Source organism: Malaclemys terrapin, chromosome 11, assembly GCF_027887155.1.
Source record: "Malaclemys terrapin pileata isolate rMalTer1 chromosome 11, rMalTer1.hap1, whole genome shotgun sequence".
NCBI classification, from domain to species: domain Eukaryota; kingdom Metazoa; phylum Chordata; order Testudines; family Emydidae; genus Malaclemys; species Malaclemys terrapin.
In genome coordinates this window covers 21469013-21487739 of record NC_071515.1, presented here as the reverse complement: position 1 = coordinate 21487739, position 18727 = coordinate 21469013, and the positions used below count along the sequence as shown (strand labels likewise).

General features: G+C 43.6%; 1 protein-coding gene across 1 annotated transcript in view; it reads left to right on the top strand.

The window, feature by feature from the left end:
* The window catches only part of KIAA2012 (KIAA2012 ortholog), an 86985-nt gene that overhangs the window by 35806 nt on the left and 32452 nt on the right, over nt 1-18727 (top strand). The window contains exons 12-16 of the mRNA XM_054043309.1: nt 7319-7407; nt 12692-12763; nt 14448-14519; nt 17665-17716; nt 17817-17990. Coding sequence (XP_053899284.1) covers nt 7319-7407; nt 12692-12763; nt 14448-14519; nt 17665-17716; nt 17817-17990 — 459 coding nt within the window. The remainder of the gene's footprint in view (nt 1-7318; nt 7408-12691; nt 12764-14447; nt 14520-17664; nt 17717-17816; nt 17991-18727) is intronic.

Sequence of the window (18727 nt, the reverse complement as noted above, 5' to 3'; positions counted from 1 at the left end):
GCTCCAGTATGTTCAGAGTCTGCCCTCAGCGACACCTATGCAAACCCCATTGTCTTCAGTGGCTTTGGACAAATGTAACAGGTAGACCGTTATGTTGATACACAAGAAGGAATAGAATCCAGCTCATTCTTCCTAGCTAGGCTGAGTCTTGCATGAGCAAGACTGCCATATTTGGGGTCAAGAAGGAAACCCACTCCCCCACCCCACAGTCAGATTGGTAGAAACCCTGAGGGTTTTTCACCTTCCTCTGCAGCCTGGGGCCTGGGTCACTTGCTGGTTTGAACTAGAGTAAATGGTAGAGTTTGTGTAACCTGAAGTCTTTAAATCATGATTTGAGACTTCAGTAAAACTCAGCCCTAGGTTATGGGTCTATTCCAGGAGTGGGTGGCCGAGGTTCTGTGACCTGAGATGTGCAGGAGGCCAGAGTAGATGATCACAATAGTCCCTGCTGGCCTTCATAGAATCATAGAATATCAGGGTTGGAAGGGACCTCAGGAGGTCATCTAGTCCAACCCCTGCTCAAAGCAGGACCAATCCCCAGACAGATTTTTGCCCCAGATCCCTAAATGGCCCCCTCAAGGATTGGATTGAATTTACAACCCTGGGTTTAGCAGGCCAGTGCTCAAACTACTGAGCTATCCCTCCCCCACTTAAAGTCTATGAGCAGCACAGACTGGATCACTGACGTAAGCTATGGCTATACATAGGAGATAGGACTGCTGGTTACAAAGATGCCTTTTTAACAGTCTCGCTTGAGAGCACAGCTGCACTTTGAGATTTGATTCCATAATCTTGGTGGTGGCTGATGATGAAAGAAGAAAGAAGTGCACAGCTTAACTTTCAGAGCTCAGGGTGAGCTTGCCATTAGATTGCTTTAACCTGTTTTACTGATGAAGAAGAGACGTAGAACATCTAGATTTCATCTTTCAAAAGTTAGTTTTCTAACTATCTTTACTATCTTCAAACAAAGTTCTGCAGCCAGTGGCAGAATCTAGGTTTTATAAGGTCACCTATTGCCATTAACTGATCAGCACCCAGGATTTATGCCCCCTAGAACTGTATATGAAGAGTGCCAGCTATGCCCAGATCTGTCCTCCCATATGCAAGGGAGACTGTCACCTCCATGGTACCTTCCTACATCCCCTTTGGATCCTGAGTAGGCCTCTCCACAGGGTCCTGGATCTTTGCAGAGGCAGGGCATGGGGGCTTGGCAGGCAGGTGCAATGCCCATCATTCCCCCTCTGGTCCTACAGAGATCCCCTGAGAAGACAATACACCCTCCAGCTACAAACAGGAGGACATGGAGGGATCTCTGTGAGAGAACCATTGCAAATATTTCCTCCCCCAGCACCTCCTCCTGTGGGTTTTTTCTATGGTCTGGGATGAACTGAACCTTCCTGACATTCGGTCTGGGTGCTCGATGTCAGACACAAAATTAACCTTAATCCATATAAACCCAGAGAGATATTTTCTGACGATATCAAGGATCCCATTTAAACCCACTAGAACAAGGGAGTTCAGACTAAAGGCTAAGACGTTGTTCTCAACCTACCTTATCATGCCTACACAACAGCAGTGACACACACAGTTGGGAAACGTGCTTGTACCTCTGCCTGATCAAGAACCCACCCAGCCACTCTTGGCAGTGTGGGACGAACAAATATCATTTCAAAGTGGTGTTAGGGGAAAGGGTTTTAGCCTAGGTCAAGAGACTTAGGAGCATGGTCATGTTTCAGAACCATGTATGAATTTGATCATCTTTGTAGAACGAATAGGGCCTTCTATAAACTATCATTTTAACCTGGCTAGAAATAGCTCTGAACAGAAATGATTGTCAAGCACATCTCCAGAATTGTGCAGGCAATAGTTTTTTCCAGTTATTCCTGTTCATTATAGACAGGGCTTTTTTAATTTTAAGAACTGTTCTAGCCCAAGCAGTGCTAAAGTATCCCCCCGAAGAAGCCCTTATGTGTGACACATTTTATAATCGTGTTAACTATGGATGCAAACTGTGTTAACCATGATACTCTTTTTTTTTTTTTTTTTTAAAGCGTGTTTAAAAATAGTTTCAGGGATAGTTAACTCCCCTAAGGCCCCATCTGCACTGGCTTTTAAACCATGCGTCAGAACGGTGGTTGTCTGAATATATGTTACTTCTTTGATAATGCCCATGCTTTACAGCCAATGACCCTTAACGCTACAGGACAATGATAGAGGCTACCAAATAAGCCACAAGAAGATCTACATGACTAGCATGATCCCCAGTGGAAGGACTCCTGTGGACTTCAGTGGGCACTGTGTCAAGCCTGGGGTGCCCACTGAGGCACAAGAAGTAGAATACCCTCACAGGTAGCCTGCTCATGCACACCCTGGAGTGGCTTATTGTTCATTTTAAAAAAATCTTGTGCGGGGTCAGAGGGCAGAGTTACTAAAGTATCCCTCTATGAGAAATAATTCCAACTAAGAAGACCAGACAGAACAGGGAAAGTGACGTATTCAGAACAGCAGAAAAAAAGGCATTTATGTTTATTAGATATTCCCTCCCCCCCTACCTCCACCCTTACAAGGTTCACTGGACTATTTGGACCATGCAAACAGATTTTTTTTAAAGGCTTATAACTTAGCTTAAGGTGGGGGGAAATTTCACAGGAATAGCCACAAGCACATCCCTGACACAAAAGCCATCCTCCTGCCAAATTCCGAGACCCTGCTCCAAAGCACGCAGACACTAGAGCTTCCCGACTAACTGGTTTTAAGAATTTTTGTATTTTATTTTTAACATGGGCAAAGGACATATTTTTCCCTAACTTCATTCTTGGAGATGGCTGAACCTTTCAAAGAAATTAAAGGAAAAACAGAACCATACACTCAGCCTGAGGCAGAGACTCAGGGTGGAAAATTTAATCCCAAACAATTCAAGCTTGGCAAAGTTATAAGCAAGTAAAAACTAGGTTGCCTGGCACTGTGCATTAAAAGAGCCTAACTGAAGGTATTGTTACCTATACTGCCTATAACTACAGTATTGCTAAGGCCCTTTGTTTTCAAGGGTTTATTTATTATTAATTCTTATTATTTTCATTTCCCAGGAATTTATTGGTGTTTATTCCAAAATTTACAAAATGGGTGAAAAAAAAAATCAATAAAAAATGAAAGCCAAAGCCAATGGGCTGTAGACAGGGCCAGCTCCGGCTTTTTTGCCGCCCCAGGCAAAAAAGCCTCCTGCAGGGCCCCCCCCCCCCCCCCGAGCGCGGCAGGGGAGGGCGCCGAGCCCGGCCGCGGGCCGCTCTCCTCGACCAGCCGGAGAGCAGGGGGGAGGGCGGCGAGCCCGGCCAGAGCTCCGCTCTCCCCGGGGGCCAGAGCGCCGGGGGGAGGGCGGCGAGCCCGGCCGGGGCTCCGCTCTCCCCGGCGGCCAGAGCGCCGGGAGGAGAGCGGCGAGCCCGCTGCGGCTCTGCTCTCCCCGGCAGAGGTGCCGCCCCAAGCACAAGCTTGGTGGGCTGGTGCCTGGAGCCTGCCCTGGCTGTAGAGACGGGAGCCTGGTACTCACTGGGTGCAATGGGCACATGGGCTGGTATTCATGATTAAGGCAAAGATTTTGTCATGGTTATTTTTAGTAAAAGTCATGGACAGGCCACAGGCAATAAACAAAAATTCACAGAAGCTGTGACCTGTTTGCGGCTCTATGGTTTCCACCACCGTAGTGGCTGGGAGCTGTGGGGTTCCCCCTCTACCCACGGCAGCTGGGAGCTGCAGGGTGACCATATTTCCATATTATTATTTTAAAAGTTTAAAAATATAAAAGGTAGACATCAAAACTAAATGTTTTCATTGATCTGCCCAGGAATTTTTTCAGTTTATTGGTTTGTGAAAATTCAAGATTGACTCTTCATCATGATTTGGGATCAGGAAAAATGTTGAAATCTCCAAAACTCTCACAGGACTGGAAAAATATTTCCAGCCCAGCTCTAGCTGTAACCGAGATGTAATTTAGGTGCTACAATATGCACAAATCAGCCTCTTTCCACCTCTAGACTAATCAGCCAATGTATATTTTCAATCTGTACACACTTACTCTGTTGAAATTATAACACTGATAGGCAGCTATCAAGCTGCCTACAAGACATAACCTCTAGTCATCACTAATACTCTGTGCACCCCCCCACACCTAGACTCCAGCATCTGTCATTTTAATGTTCTTGCTCCATCTGAAAGTGGTAAATAGTGAGATTCTCCAAGGATCTGTACTTGGACCAGTGCTGTTGAGCCTATTCAGAAGTGATCTGGAAAAGGGAGTAAACAGTGAGGTGGCAAAGTTTGCAGATGATACAAAATTACTCAAAATTGTTAAGTCCAAAGCTGACTGCGAAGATTTACCAAGGGATCTCACAAACTGGGTGACTGGGCAACAAAATGGCAGATGAAATTCAAATGTTGCTAAGTGGAAAGTGATGCACACTGGAAAACATAATTGCAACTATACATACAAAATGATGGGTCTAAATTAGCTGTTACCACTCAAGAAAGAGATCTTGAAATCATTGTGAATAGTTCTCTGAGAATGTCTGTTCAAAACGCAGCAGCAGTCAAAAAACCTAACAAAGTTAGGAACCAGTAGGAAGAGGGTAGATAATAAGACACAAACTATCATAATGTCACTATATAAAATCTTGAATACTGCATGAAGTTCTGGTTGCTCCAACTGAAAAAGAAAGATCTATTAGAAACGGAAAAGGTACAGAGAAGGGCAACAAAATTAGGAGTATGGAACAGCTTCCATATAAGGAGAGATTAAAAAGACAGTCTCTTCAGTTTAGAAAAGAGACAACTAAGGGGGGATATGAGAGAGGTCTAGAAAATCATGACTGGTGTGGAGAAAGCGAATAGGAAAGTATTATTTAACTCTTCACATAATACAAGAACAAGGAGGTCACAATTAATAGGAGCAGATTTAAAACAAATGAAAGGAAATACTACTTCACATAACATACAGTCAACCTGTGGAACTCATTGCCAGGAGATGTTCATGGAGAATAGATCAATCAATAGCTATTAGCTGACATGGTCTGGGACACAACTGGCAACTCAGTGCTCTGGGTATCCATATATCTTTAACTGCCAGAAGCTGAGCATGGATAACAAGCGATGGATAATTGCGCTGTTCTGTTAATTTCCTCTGAAATATCTGGCACCGGCTACCATTGGAAGACAGGATACTGGGCTAGATGGACCATTTGGTCTGACCCAGTATGGCCATTCTTAAGATATTACCTCATCCACCTTGTCTTTGTATTCAGATATCAGCCATGAGGAACCACGGTCAGGTGTTTGGCACATTCAGGCAGGTAAAGTTGAAGTTCTCCCACACTGTGTTCTGCAGTAAGAGGCTATTTGAATAATAGGATCCATCAACTCATCTGCAAAAAAGTGATATTATTTTTCCAAGGGTGCAAAGCTCCTTCAATTGGAGAAGACTTTTCTACTGGAAAGGTTCCACAGGGAGGAGGAACATCATTCCCTAAAGGGAAGGCACATCAGTACACTAATTTAAGAATTAGTACACTTGGACAGGTGGCATTTTCTCATTCTAAGATCCAGCCACAGAGAGGAGTTTTTCCACACAGAAAATATCTCTGAACATATCCCAGCTCTGAGAAGACTTTCATGCATGAGATGGTTCCTTGACACTTTTGTTAAATATGTGGGGGATAGGGAGGGGAATCCATTTTTTTAAAATTCACATTCAGTTTAAAAGAGATGTAAAATTGTTGTTTTTGATAAAGTAATACTTGTGTCAGGATTTCAGCAGGAACAACTGAGTCACCACATGTTCACCAAGGATTAGTGACAGGCTGGGATGAGTTGATGGCTTGTGTGCCAACTGGTCTGCAAGCTACTCAGTCTAAGTCTTTATTAGGCTGGACTAGAAAGGCCTCTACACAAAACTTTTTAAGCGTTCAGACACAGACTTCATTACATCTCACTATAGCTATTTTCCATTCTAGCCAAAGGGATTCAAGAGAAGTTTTAAAACACATGAGATCACGAAGGTCAAGTTGGTCCCTTTGTTGCAAAAAATCTAAACACTACCGTCTACAAGAACATCATAAAAGATTTCTCTCCTATAGCATGGGGGTAAAGGCTTGTGCTTTACTGTTAGAGGACAAGATCCTACAGGACCCTCTTGGATGTTTGAGCAAAAGCACAAAGTATTTCTAGCAGTCAGTCATTCTCTTCATGGAGATTTCAAGGTAAAAAATGTTTATAATTGGATTGGAGGGGGTCTTTCGATATAAATGAGAAAGGAAAAAACACACAAAATGGTCCCACAAAAAGAGATTGTGGAAAAGTAATCACATGAAAAGATCCCAAATATATTTGATGTTATTTGAACTTAATTGGTATAAAAGCCCTACAGCATCCTGTTTGGAAGAGCAAGTAGTAGAAAGCCAGACTGCCTCTGTCTACTCCTTGAAAAGCTGCCATGCCTATGTGGAGCTATTTACTGGCAAGAAAGCAAACAGTGTGTTTTTTTATTTTTTTTCTGGGATTTCACAGTGGCCCTTCAAGTTTAATCACACAAGATCCCACAGATGAGGTTAAGCAAGAAGTTGAGAAGTGAGGAGTTCTCAGGGGAGAGGGTCGGCTCTCGACTGTGGAATGTCACATTCAGATTGGTCCTTTACATTTTTAGGTCATTTCTACAAGAGGCCGGGACTGTGACCCTGCTCTGGATGCAGCACAGTGTTTTAACCCTGGAGTGTCCCTGTCTAAGCCCATTTACACAGGCACTGACAGAAGTCAGGACAAGAGACAGCTGTTTTCATTCATCTGATAACTCGATTCCTTGGTTCTGTCTCCCAACACTGACACACAAAAGACAAAAATCCTACCTCACCATGCTTCTGAAACACACGGGACCAATGCTGGGGGAGACCCTAAACAGAGTAAACTCCTGCTATGCAGTTTTTAATCCTCCAGTGCTAAATTAGCCAATTTTCCAGTATTCAGGCATTTTGCATCATTGAATCTACCAACACAGTTGGCACCTTTCCAGCACTTTTATCAGTGAAACCCAGGATTGGATGTGCATGGAGCCTATTGCATCCTCTCACCACTAAAGGGTTCAGATAGGGACATATTTGCAGGGTCTTGTGGGGAAGCTTGCACTGCTTATGTTGTAACATTTCTGTAACAGAGAGACAACTTCAGTCTCCAGGACTGTCGATCTAGCATGTTTTAGAGGAGCATTAAAATCACTCTATAAAAATATACAGAAAATGTTATATATATCCTGATCCAGATGTTCTCATTTTCATTGCAGGAGACTGTGGATTACCCCTTGAAACAGGAACCAGCCTTCATATAAATCCACATGAAACCTCCCCTTTGAGTCAAGAGATGAATGACAAGGTGCGATATATGACTACGTTTTGTAAGTTCAATGCAGAGGCAAGATGGAAGTAGTGCACATAAAATATTTATGGAAAGGCCCAGTATAAGCTTGCTTTGCATCAAGTGAGGAAAGAATTAGATGTGTTTCTTTCTAGCATCCCTTGGTGATTTTCTCCACAATTTGTGCAGCTATTCAGGTTAAGTATACCTATAATTTGTCTGGGGGTTCACCTTCTTCTGAAAAATCCCATACTGGCCATCGCTGGAGGCAGGACTAGATGGAGCAGTGATCTAATCTGGTAGAGCAACCCTTTCTTAGGTAACCTGTGGAACAGTATTTAGGAAGAGTAAATATTAGAAAGAAAGAAGTTGATTTGAAAAATTATCAACGTCATTTGAAAATAGAGGAATAAAAATTGATGACATCGTTTAAGTGGAAACGTCAAGACCGAGGGTCTCTCTGCCTTAGGCAAGTCTGAAAAGAGACTGGACCTTTAATTTACTGTGTGGCTAACAGAGGCCCCAAAGATAGCTCCAGTGTGCTCCAGTTAGAGTTTATCTCCCAGCCTCATTTTGCATTTACTTCCCTCTCCCTCACATACTTTCAACAGAAAAGATTTTTTTAATATATCGAGCTTTGAAAATCAACTGGGCTACCTCTGTTTTACTGTAGACTTTCTAATCCATCGATCCTCTGACCTACAATGTAAAGGTGGGACACTACTAGTAGACATTTTAAAAAAGGAAGCTTTTTCACTCTCAGCTTTTAAACCACATCCTTTCCCTGTGGTACCTCACTTGTCCTCTTCTTGACTGCTTAGTAAACTAAAGGATGATGTTAACAGAGGAAAGTGCATTTCGATTAGCTACCTTTTATTTTAAGTCCCGGGAAACCCAGAACGGGGTGAGAATTGCAGAATTTGGATCCAGATTTTAAACACCAAAATCTAGGGTTTTGGTTCAACCCATCTCTAGCATAAAGAGAAGCAAACCATAAATCTTAAGGCTAGAAAGACAGCAAGACACTGATTTTAGGAACATTGGTCTTTTGGCAAAGTAGAGAACTCAGGTGTATGAGGGCTGATGGCAAGTACTGTATCCAATTCAGCAAATCGCATTTTAGCTGGATCACCAGCAGGAGGGAAAAAAAGCAGTTACTTGATTGGCCTCACAGCTGCTAACTTAAGTGGTAGAGCAGGGGTGGGCAAACTTTTTGGCCTGAGGACCACATTGGGGAATAGAAATTGTATGGCGGGCCATGAATGCTCACAAAATTGGGGTTGGGGTGCGGGAGGGGATGAGGCTCTGGTTGGGGTGTAGGAGGGTGCTCTGGACTGAGACAGAGGGGTTCAGAGGGTGGAAGGGGGATCAGGGCTGGGGCAGGAGTACAAGAAGGGGTTAGGGTGACCAGATGTCCCGATTTTATAGGGACAGTCCCGATTTTGGGGTCTTTTTCTTATATAGGCTCCTATTACCCCCTAGCCCCATCCTGATTTTTCACATTTGCTGTCTGGTCACTCTAGAAGGGTGCAGGTTCTGGCTGGGGGTGCAGGTTCTGGGGTGGGCTGGGGATGAGAAGTTTGGGGTGCAGGAGGATGCTCCGGGCTGGGATAGAGGGGTTTGGAGAGCGGGAGGGGGATCAGGGCTGGGGCAAGGCGTGGGGAGAGGTTTGGGGTGCAGACTCTGAGTGGCGCTTACCTCAAGCGGCTCCCTGAAGCAGTGGCACGTCCCTTCTCCGGCTCCTACGTGGAGGCCCGGCCAGGCGGCTCTGCACGCTGCCCCATCTGCAGGCACCACCCCTGCAGCTCCCATTGGAGCACCAGAGGGGGTCACTGGAGCATGTAGGAGCCAGAGTGGGGCCATGCCACGGCTTCCGGGAGCTGTGTGGAGCAGCCCCCAACCCTGCATCCCAGCTGGAGTGCCGGAGAAGGACCGAGCCATGTGGGGTGCGGCCCCAGACTCAGTGCCCCGGCTAGAGCGGGGCCGAGCCACGTGGTGTGGCCCCTGACCCAGTGCCCTGGCTGGAGCACCAGAGCGGGGAAAGCCCTAGAACCCACTCCCCAGCAGGAGCTCCCGAGTTGGCTTAAAATGACTCACAGGCCGGATCCGGCCCACGGGCCGTAGTTTGCCCACCCCTCATCTAGATGATACTTGGTTCTGCCATGAGTGCAGGGGACTGGACTAGATGACCTCTCGAGGGCCTTTCCTGTCCTATGATTCTAAGTATTTATGAATGCATTTTTGTTTATTAATAATCATATGGAGCATATCAAGTGTGGGAGTTTTGATTCCTTTTTAAGGTCCCTCTCTGTGCCCTTCATTTCACCCATAGCTTGCTCCCCTTTCCATAAGGCAAATAGAAAGAACCCCACATTTTTAACACTTTATTTTTAAGCCTTTTTGAAAGGCCTGACATGGTTTTTGAACACTTGGTGTTGGCAGTACTGAGTTCTGTTACTCAGCACAGCTACGCCTCAGGCCAGGTCTACACTTAAACGGTGCACTGGCGTTAGGGTGACCAGATGAGAGGAAGAAAATATCAGGACACCGAGGAGGGGGTCGCCGGCACAGCAGAAAAAAAAAGCTGAGTGCTGCCGGCGGAAGGAAAAAAACCCATCAGCAGAGCAAAATATCGAGACAAATTGAATCCCAACCAGAGATCGGTCGGGACGCGGGACAAACACTGAAAAATCGGGACGTCTGGTCACCCTAACTGGCGTAACTGCATTGCTGCAGCAAAGACTCTACCTACAGCGATGGGAGGGCTTCTCCCATCAGCATAGGCACTCTACCTCCGCAAGACAGTGACATCAGTGGGAGGTTGCTGGGGATTGAGAGGAGTATGGAGTCCTCAAAGTCTGTACCCTGGCCCACCCACCATAATAAAACATGGAACACATCAATAGGAGATAAACGGAGCAATTCACATCACTTGGAGCTATTGTTTCAGCCTCTTTGCAGACACAGGCATTAGATGCTGCCTCAGTTTACACTCTGTTCAGATTTGTGGTTTTCTCCACGACCATAAGAATCATTTTTTTAAAATTAACATTTAAGACAGGATTCTAGAGCACAATTCTGGGGCGGGGTGAATTCTGCTGCAAGCTCTGTGACAGTGGAATTGCACAGTCTGCTGGGCCCAATTCTTAGGCCTCTCTCCACCCAATCCTTACTCAGACAATTATCTCACCGCCTTCAGTGAAAGTTTTGCCTGAGTGAGGACTGATTAAAAACCAAGTCAAGTCTTCTAGATTTTACCCTGCGATAGAAGGAAAAGGCCTGGGGTCATGTTTTAGATTATTTGTACTTGTGGTAGGATTGAGGCTATTCAGGCGCTCTAATGAGGGGCTAGGGAAAAAGACATTTACAGACTGAACCCTTTTTATTAGAAGAATTATTTACAACATACAAACAGATCTTATTGTACCACAACTGATACTATGATTACATGATTGGAACAGCTGACCAGGTCAAATCAAGGCTCAGAGGCTATATTGGGCATTTAGAACTCTCTGAAGACCAAATTACATACACCTTGATGGGGCCTTGTTTTCAGATGGCAGGTGCTCAACACTTTCTGTAAATCAGGAACCTTAACAGCATCTCAAGTTGGGCACCCTAAGTCACTAGTCACTTCTGAAGTTCTTGGCTGTAGTTTAAGTAATCAACACCAGAGACTAAACAATTGCTACTTGGCCAGTCTCCTGGTATCTGATTCATCTTGTTTCATGTTATAAAAGCCAGGAATCAGTTCCTGAAATTCTCAAGTAGGCAACACATTTCACAGCTGAGAAGTGCTGTTTTGGGAGGGTACTGGCTATCAACTGCTATGCCCTTACTAGCTCTTAAAAGCAGGACACGTGTTAAAAAGTGTTTTATGACTGGACAAAGAAAAGACAAGAGATAGGCCATAAAAGGTATGGGAAATAAATGCATAGTCAATGCAATCTTGCAGCTCTGTTTCATGATCCCAGTAACACAATGGGAAGTTGCCAACTGGCAGATAAATTGACCTGTGTGCTCATGAAAATGAGGTACCGATACCACCAGCTGCAACTTGTATTAAACAAGCTTCCCACACATCTATGCCAATTCAGGCTCAATCCTGACCTGCAACAACCTAGCTATTCCAGTCCTGGGCCTGTTTAGAGCAAAGGCTGCCAGTCAGTGTGAATGAACTATGCCTCGAAATTGTGTGATGGTTTTGTGATTAAGCATTTTTAAACACTGATAAATAGTGATGATTGTTATGTGAAAGCATCAGCTGGCAGCAAAATTACCTTTCTGCAAGTTACTGCCTATCCACTATGATCCACTTAACAATATGTAATCCTAGTGAGCACCACTGTATTTATAGTTAATTATTTATGCAACACACCATAAATGTACCCAGCATTTTATAACACACAAACTAGAGACAGTATCTCTCTGCAAGTTAGAAGAGCTTACACTAGTTCAGGGCAACAGCTCAGGAATGAGAGAATGCAGATACAACAATGAGGAGGAAAACAGTGTAGGTTGATTAGAGCTGAAGAAAAAGAGCACATAGTGACTAAGAAGTGGGAGGCTGGTCCAAGCACAGGGTGAAGCATAACAGAAGACATGAAGCTTCTTCTGTGGCCTCATTGACACTAGACAAGCCTACTAACCACATCCTTCAGCACTCCTGTAAAACGCTTCCTGAAGTATCCCACAAGGCCTTTCAAAATTTCCCAGAATCTACTGCTTCTAGGGGCTGTGCCAGGATCAATGGGATAAATATCCAGTTGACATTGCACTGGTGGTGTACTGCAGAGCTAGTGTGAGGAGAGAGAAAACAGCAGCAGATTCTTTTAGTTAACTACAATCTAGTGTGGACACACCACACTATGGGCACACAGTGGTGCAATCTGACCCGTTCAATTGTCCAGCACAGACAAGCTGTGTATGTCCTCAGAGGTTAACATCTTAACAATAATTTGCTTTTTGTAACACATTTCATTCAAAGGTCTCAGGAACACTTTATAAACATTGCTTAGGACAACACCCTGGTTGAAAATAGAATGTACAGGAATCACTTCGCCCACCATTGAAATACGCCCACCTCTGCTCTGTAACACAGCAGCTGTTTAACAGTGTGCAGCAACACTGCACAGCTATTTAGAGCAGGGAGATGTGTTAACCATAAATCAGTTTGTGCTAGTTTCAGGCTGCTCTCAGGAGTTAATATTTTCTGTTATGAAAGCCAGTTCTGAAAATATTTGTGATATTAAATAGCATTCATTGCAAGTCAAACCTCTGCAGTTCTTGTTTATCTTCACAGAAAGGCTCAGAGTCCTTGGGAGCAGCTGTCCTGAAGAAAGGAGAGCCTCAGAGTTTTATAAATAAAAAGCTGGTATGTTAAAACAGGAAAAAATTACATAAGTAATGTATAATATGTCATTACAGCCCTTTATGCCACACGTAGGACTAAACTTTTAGAAAAGATTTTAGTTACATTGCAAAGAATATCTTCTAGATTATTTAACTTCTCAGTAACAAAATTGGGAATAGAATCCAGCAAAGGAGACCAAGTTTTAAAAAAAGACATTTCAAAATAGTTAAACCAGGTATTTTCGGTGCGCATTTAAAAATGGAATGGTAAAAGATGGCCTTGGGGCAGTTTTATTGGTTAAAATCTAAAACCAGAAATACTAATTTTAAATCATCTCTAAAATTTATAATCCACAGACATTCAGTCAGATGCTTAGCTGGGATGAAACAGTGTCTCTCCATTGGCTTTAACAGAGCTACAACACCTTACACCAGCTGAGAGTTTGCCCGTTAGTCACAAAACTGTCACCTTTCATTTCCTTTGCTTCTTTTAAAATAAAGTGCTAAATGCCCAGAAACTAAGCATTTTGTTTGACCCAAAACAATGTTTTTCAATTGTACAGTCAGTGCTTTGCATCTCAAAGTGCGTTGCAAAAGGTATCATAGTTTTTAAGGCCAACAGGGACCAGCCACTAGATTATCTAGTCCAAGCACCTGATCAGTATTCCTGATTTACAGGTGGGGAAACAGAGTCACAGTGAGGCGAGTCTGATCTCTCAAGTCCCTGCACCACTTCAGAGTCCCAGTCCAGTCCTGTCCATGGGATGTTTTGGCTGAAGTGATCAGCGTTTACATTTAAATTGGTTAATAAATAGGTTACAAAATTAACACACCATTGAGAGGAATGGGGCAGTTTACAAGTTTTGGTTTCAGGCTGTCTGCCAGATTAACAGAGACATCACTTCATCTTGTTACACTTTACACCTGGTTCACATTGCTAAGATTTTCTTCACAACCACGAAGTCTAGAAACATTTTTAAGTCATTACATCTGATTCTGGAGCATAATTCTGTGGCAAAGGGGTAAATTCTACAGCCAGGTTACTCTACAAGATGTTACACCTGCTGTCCTTTGACCATAATACATAATGTTTCCTTTTCATTGTTTATTAAGCATCGACAACATGCTCTGGACCCATCTTCCTGACCTGGTCCATCATGGCTCTGCTCTTTCCTCCTATAACACCCTCTTCCGTGAACAGTACAAACCATGCCCTTCCCTGAAATGCACAGTACTGCACAGCCACACAGATTAAGGAGAGCTCTCAGAACCTCCATGACACACACATTACCAGCCAAAACAACCCAATGATTTTATTGCTGTTTCCCTCAACCTCCTTTCCCCACAATCCCTTAGCATTTATAATAGCTGCTTGCCATGAAACTTTGGCTGCAGTCCTTCACTTGGGGCTCTACATGGTGCAGAGACCTGCCCATTCTGATCCGGTTTCACCATTGTGGCCTTTGCCTATAACGTCTTTGTGGCAGAATTTACTTGTCTGTAAGACACAATGCATATTTGTGATGCTGTGTAAGCAAACAACAGATGTCCCTAATCTCATATACTATAGGATAGCTTTTCCTTTCTTTAGTGTTTGTTCTTATTTCAGCGGTGGATATCATGAGGCATGAAATCAATAGATATGTGAGTTGTTTAAGTAGTACTAACTATAATTGTCATGCCTCTGATGGGATTTATCTTCACAGGAAGTCACCTTGCCCTTGGAAGCAGTTGCCCTGAAGAAAGGAGATTCTGGGGCTTGTACAGCTAAAGGGCTGGTATGTTCAAAATAGAAATTCACCAAATGTATTTAAATGGATGGAAGGAAACCCTTGGACAGAACACACAACCCAAGTGAATGGGCTGTACATTCAGGAAAATGCACGTAGAGCTGAGGAAAGTGGCCCCATAGCCTGAACTAGCAGCTGTGGAGAGGAACAGTGATGTAGCCTGCTGTACCCTAGTGGGGTAATCATCCTGTGGATTTTAGCTGTGTATGAGCTCCCTGGCTACACTGCCAGTCACCAAAGCTACACAATCCACCCTCCTCAGCTGCAGAACAATTCAGCTCCCTATCATGTGCGGGGAAGAAGCGGAGTTGCAGAATCCTCCTGCACAGAACCCTACTTTGTGCCTCTTACCTGAACATAGTCCAAATGCTGCATTTAAGCCTTGGAGCATCCACAAATGGGGCCAAAACACTTGGCCCACTATGCATAAGGTTTGAAATTTGCCATGAAAATGAAACGTTTAGATATTGGAGAAAGCCTTTACCACCCAACTGCTGTTCAATAGCCTGTGTCAAGTTAGTTTTGTTTTCTTAGTCTCTCTCTAGAGTTTTTAAACTGTGATTTGGAAGCAGTTACCAGCATGGTCACTTTAACCAGTTACAAGTAATATGGTTCAGTTTGTGTCCATCCCGCACAGAAGCTCTTCCACCATCACAGCCATATTTGTATCAGTATTCTGGGCAGTAGGGAACAGAGTGCCTAAAGCACATGGCATTAGCATGGCATAAGCAGCACATGGGGCAATGCACTCTGGGATGTCCTGTTTCTCACAGAGCTGGGAGAAAGGAGGATTGGCCAAACCAGTTAGACAAACATGGTTAGCGTGTCTCATACACTGTGGAGACAGCGTGCTGAACTGCTCACAGACAGACACCAGGTTATACGCTTAGGCCACTGCAGACATAAAAGTACTGAATAGCATCAATAGAAACACAAAGTTCCGTACACATACAAAATCCAAGAATACACAATAGTCAGAATATTGTTGGTTCCACAGAACCTTTGCCTGTAGGTCTCCAATAAACTATATCTCAAGCTCTCGGAACAACTCCTTCTCTAGCACTGCTTCTACAGCACTGACCGAGAGGTAGGAGTGCCTGCGCTGGGGTAGCAACACAGACTCTTATCCTTCCCAGTGTGCCCTGTTAAAAGGATATTCGCAGACAGACCTCCTCTCCCCCTATTCTTTCATGGACCAAGGCTGCTCTACAGCATGCCCTGAGTTTACTTCTGAGGTAGGGACAAACTTCCCAAGCCCTACTTTCCCTCCTTCCCCCTGACAAAAAAGCCAGGTAACAGTGGGGAAAACGGGAGCCCCAACAATCAGGGAGATTTATCCCCACTTCTTAAATAGCATCGACTGTCTCCCTACTGAGGCACCTTCCTTTTCTCCATGACTGCTTGCTCTGTCACATCACTGTTTAAATGTGCTTAAAGTTAATGGGTATAAAACCCCAAAATATAAAGAATTCTAGTGGCAATTTAGGATGAAGAAGGCGGGTGTGTGAAGTTATAAGCAAGTCAGAGGGGAGGTGAAAAGAGGTGACCCCTTCTTCCCCACTAAAGAAGTTTAAAAATAATTAAACCAGATAAATCTAAGCAAGGCTCAAAGGAGGCACGTGGTACCACCCACACTTCTCTTTTGTGCAATGTACATTACACACATTTAAAAAAGCACTTGGGTGTGACTTTTTACTAGCTTTAACCAAAACCCATGAATTTTGCCATGACAAGTCTCTGATTTTCTCTCAAATTTACCATGGCAAGACTAGAGCTCTATCTTGCACAATAGTGAGAACAGTGGCATGAGACCTCAGGAATTCTACCTGAGGCTAGATCTGTTCAATGACTAGTGATGCAGAAAAAGGAAGCAAGCTAATTAACCCCATGTACCAATCAGCCGCCGTCAATTGCCTGTGCCAGATAGAACATGGTGTTGGTTATGGACACCAACTAACCTCACAACTGAGGAAGAGCAACTGAGGTAAGAGGAATTAAACAGAGACAGAATCTGAAGAAAACAAATATGAGAAGATTAATAGGGCCACTGAAGTCAGTGGAGTTCACTCCAGATTTGCTTGGGTGTAAAGAACAGCAGATTTTGAGTTAAATTAGAAACAAAGGGCCTGATTCTGCTGTCCTGTCATAGGCAAACCTATTGAAATTAATGGGAATTTTGCCTGTCTATGGTCTGGAAAATCACTCTCTTTGGAATTTGTTAAGCTCTCTTTGCCCAGCTACCCTAGATATGACGGTTTCAGATAGGCTCAAACCTGCAAGGTGGGAGTTGAGGGCACTCTGCTTCTCACTGGACTGCACTTCGTAGCATTGAGCCTCATGTGCCACAGACAACAATACATCTCATGCCATTGTTCAGTTTATACTTTCCTGCACTGTCTCAATTTTTTTTAGTCTACAATCATCTTCACTATGTGCAGCTCCAGCAGTCAGAAGGGGATCTGCTCTTGAATAAGTAACTTATTAATCATCATTAATACGGGAGCGGTGCTACTGTTGCTCCCAGACATTTCTGTCTTCACTTTCCAATGTCTCTCACTGCCTTGTCTGTCACTACCTTGTTTGTTCATTTTCTTTTCATAGATGTTATTACTTGAGGGAGGACATGTGATGCAATATGAAAATTAATTCAACTTCAGTGGAGAGACCTGGTTTAGTGACAGAATTGAGAGCCAGGAGCTCAGTCTAACACAAACTCCCTCCATGATTTTCTGAAAGCAAAATCTTCCTCCCTCCTGCACTAATCCCAAGTAGGCAGGTTCAGCACAGGGAAGGTTCCAGGGGATAGAAGGAATCTTTCTCCCAGACTGCTCTATGAATACTATTGCAGCAACCTATTCTGCAGCTGTGGCAGGAGCAATGGGGCTGCTCTTCGCTGGACAGTGAGTTAGAACATGACCCTAAGCAGTAGTTAACCAACAGATTGTTGACCAGAACTTTGCAGTCACCATAGACAAGGTCAAGTCAAGTTCCTTGTGTCAGATGGGCTTGGGTAAACCTTATTGGGGCCAGGATTTTTATGATCAGCTGCCACAATGTTGCATTTTACTTGCCCCCATCTACACTGACTGTTCATATTAAAAAGGTGCTTCTCTTTTTAAAAAAAAAAAAACAGGAAATTAGAACACAGCAAGGATATAGACACTGCATAGAAAACGAACATAAAGGTAAAGTTAGTTGGTGCTTGCTCATTCATTTTAATTTTTACTGCATCATTTGATCTACGAGCAAACACTATTGCTAATTCTTCCTCCATTTTGCTGGTAGGAAATGGAGGCTCTGTTCCTGAATTCAAAGAGGAGAGCCAAGATAGTCTCTCTGGACACCTCAGGTTGACACAGGGTCAACACACTAAGTTGTGCTCTGACTCACCGATGCATTCCAACTGTGTAACACAGACACCTGGAGCAAAGCAGCAGGAGGCCAGTAACTTTGTGAAAGGTGAGAAATCCATGATCATTTCTTTTTCATACAAGGCTGATACCTGTTTACAGCAATGTGAGAGAAGGATTTTCTATCGTTTGAAAATGCATTGGATTGGAAACCAATAATTTCTGTGACGTGATTGTTTGAGAATCATTGCTGTGCTATTTTCTTCCTAGGTAATAGTCCATATTCAAAGCTTCTCCAATATTCAGGTCTCTGGGAAAACATAAAGTTTGCATAACAGGAACTCTTGAAAATTTTACACAGAATTCCTAAGTCCCATTGAGATTTAGGATCCTAAGTGCCATAGGGACTTTTGAAAATGGGATATAGAAGCTTCTGAAAATTTTACTCCTCTGTATTTTTTTTTTTAATTTTAACATGCGTGGGAACTTCGTCATTTTTTTAGCCAACAGTGAGTTGGTACCTTATTAATCAGCAACCATCCTTTAGCTAATAGGCATCTGGGAGTCTTCAGGTTTGGGTGCACAATAAATAAAAATTATATATTTATTATTGCTCTGGAATCAAGCCTAATGTTCTAACTCAGCCCTTATTCAGATGACACTCCCAGTTAAAACAGGATTTGGCCTAATATTATTAAGCACAATTTCCCTTACTTATACAAACTTTCTGTTAGGAGATGGGGATTCTGACTCAAGCTGAGTCATTGATTTCATTTCAGAGGAGGGGTTGTGTGGACATTTACTTTGGTTTCAATCTGGATGGGTCTACACCACTTGGCCCAAGGT